General features: G+C 33.5%; 1 protein-coding gene across 1 annotated transcript in view; it reads right to left on the bottom strand.

Moving 5' to 3' along the window:
- Nucleotides 1-1,285, bottom strand: part of LOC102028880 (cytochrome P450 2C5-like) — a gene marked incomplete in the record, with an annotated part of 22,080 nt that overhangs the window by 15,607 nt on the left and 5,188 nt on the right. Inside the window, 1 exon segment of the mRNA XM_013506233.1 lies at nucleotides 196-372. Within this exon segment, the coding sequence (XP_013361687.1) occupies nucleotides 196-372 (177 nt within the window).

The following is a 1,285-nucleotide window of genomic DNA, read 5'->3' as shown; positions in this document are numbered from 1 at the left end:
ATTGTAATTATACAACAATTTAATTTTATATATTCCAGGATTTTTAGCTCATATTCTTTCACATACTGAATACTTGAAGTGCCTTCCAAGCATTGCTGGCCTGACAACTTAAACATCCCTAGAAAATACCAAATTATTAAATAAAACACAAAATGCATAAGCAATAAAATAACTAAGCATATGTTAACAATTTACCCTCTTCATTTGTATCAGGAAACAATCGATAAAGTCCCGAGGATTGTTAACATCTAATGATTCTTCGTGTTCTTTTATCTTCTCAAAAGTATAACTTCTTACATAATCCGTATTTTTAAATATTGTTTTATGACTTCCTGGAAGATAATGAATGAGAGCAGGGAGAGCATTGTAGACCTGCAGGAAAGGAAACAATAATTTATGAAATAAGAAATATATGCTGAAGAAATACACAACATGTGGCAAAATTATTAATAAGCACAACTATGAATTAGATAGATAAGGTGGTCATCTTGAGGGGGAAATTTTTATCATAAATATACAGCAATTATCCACCTTGGTAAGAAGACTGGGGATGGGTTCTGCCCAAAGATTAAAGGTGATAATGGTTTCCAAGACACACATTATTTTTAGTATGAAAACATTTTTTATCAATTAATTTTTATACCAATTCTATACAACCTTGAAATATAACAGGCCATAAATTACTAGCATTTCAGTTGCACAGGTGACAGCAAAAGTTAAGTGAGTTTGTTTAACATGATTTAGAGCACAAAACTAGTACTGCAGTCTGTATTTCTTTCAAGCACCCTTAGACGTGGAGTCAGTATTCTAGAGTGAGACCAGCTCAAAGATACTTGAAAGGCCAGTTGTGCACAAGAGCACTAAAGTGACTTTGCCAGATTCACAGTTATTACTTATGCAGAGTGCTGCCCAACATGCCAGCTCAATGCAAATTAGAGATGTGATGATTTTTCTGGTCTATACCATTAAAACAATTATTTGGTCATACTTAACAGTGTTACCTTGTCAACTAGGATCCTAGCAGGTGCATGAAACATTCTTACTCCATTCAGTGATTTCTGGTTGCTATTATTGTCCTAAATAGTTTTCCTACTTGAAGAGACTATTTTGGCCTAAATTGAGGTATTTCTGCCAAGCTATATAGTGAAGAGATCTCTAAGTGTTGATTAAAGTATAGCTTTCTTGGTGTAACTTTTCAAAAAGTACCATGATGTCCATTGCATGAGACTGTCATCCTTTTTACAGGTCACAAAGTGCTTCACAGAATCAGCTCTTTATGATTTAA

The sequence above is a fragment of the Chinchilla lanigera genome, unplaced genomic scaffold (genome assembly GCF_000276665.1).
Source record: "Chinchilla lanigera isolate Chin_1 unplaced genomic scaffold, ChiLan1.0 scaffold00106, whole genome shotgun sequence".
In the NCBI taxonomy this organism is placed as follows: Eukaryota; Metazoa; Chordata; class Mammalia; order Rodentia; family Chinchillidae; genus Chinchilla; species Chinchilla lanigera.
Note: the sequence above shows the minus strand (reverse complement) of the source record. Positions and strands in the feature narration are given on the sequence as shown.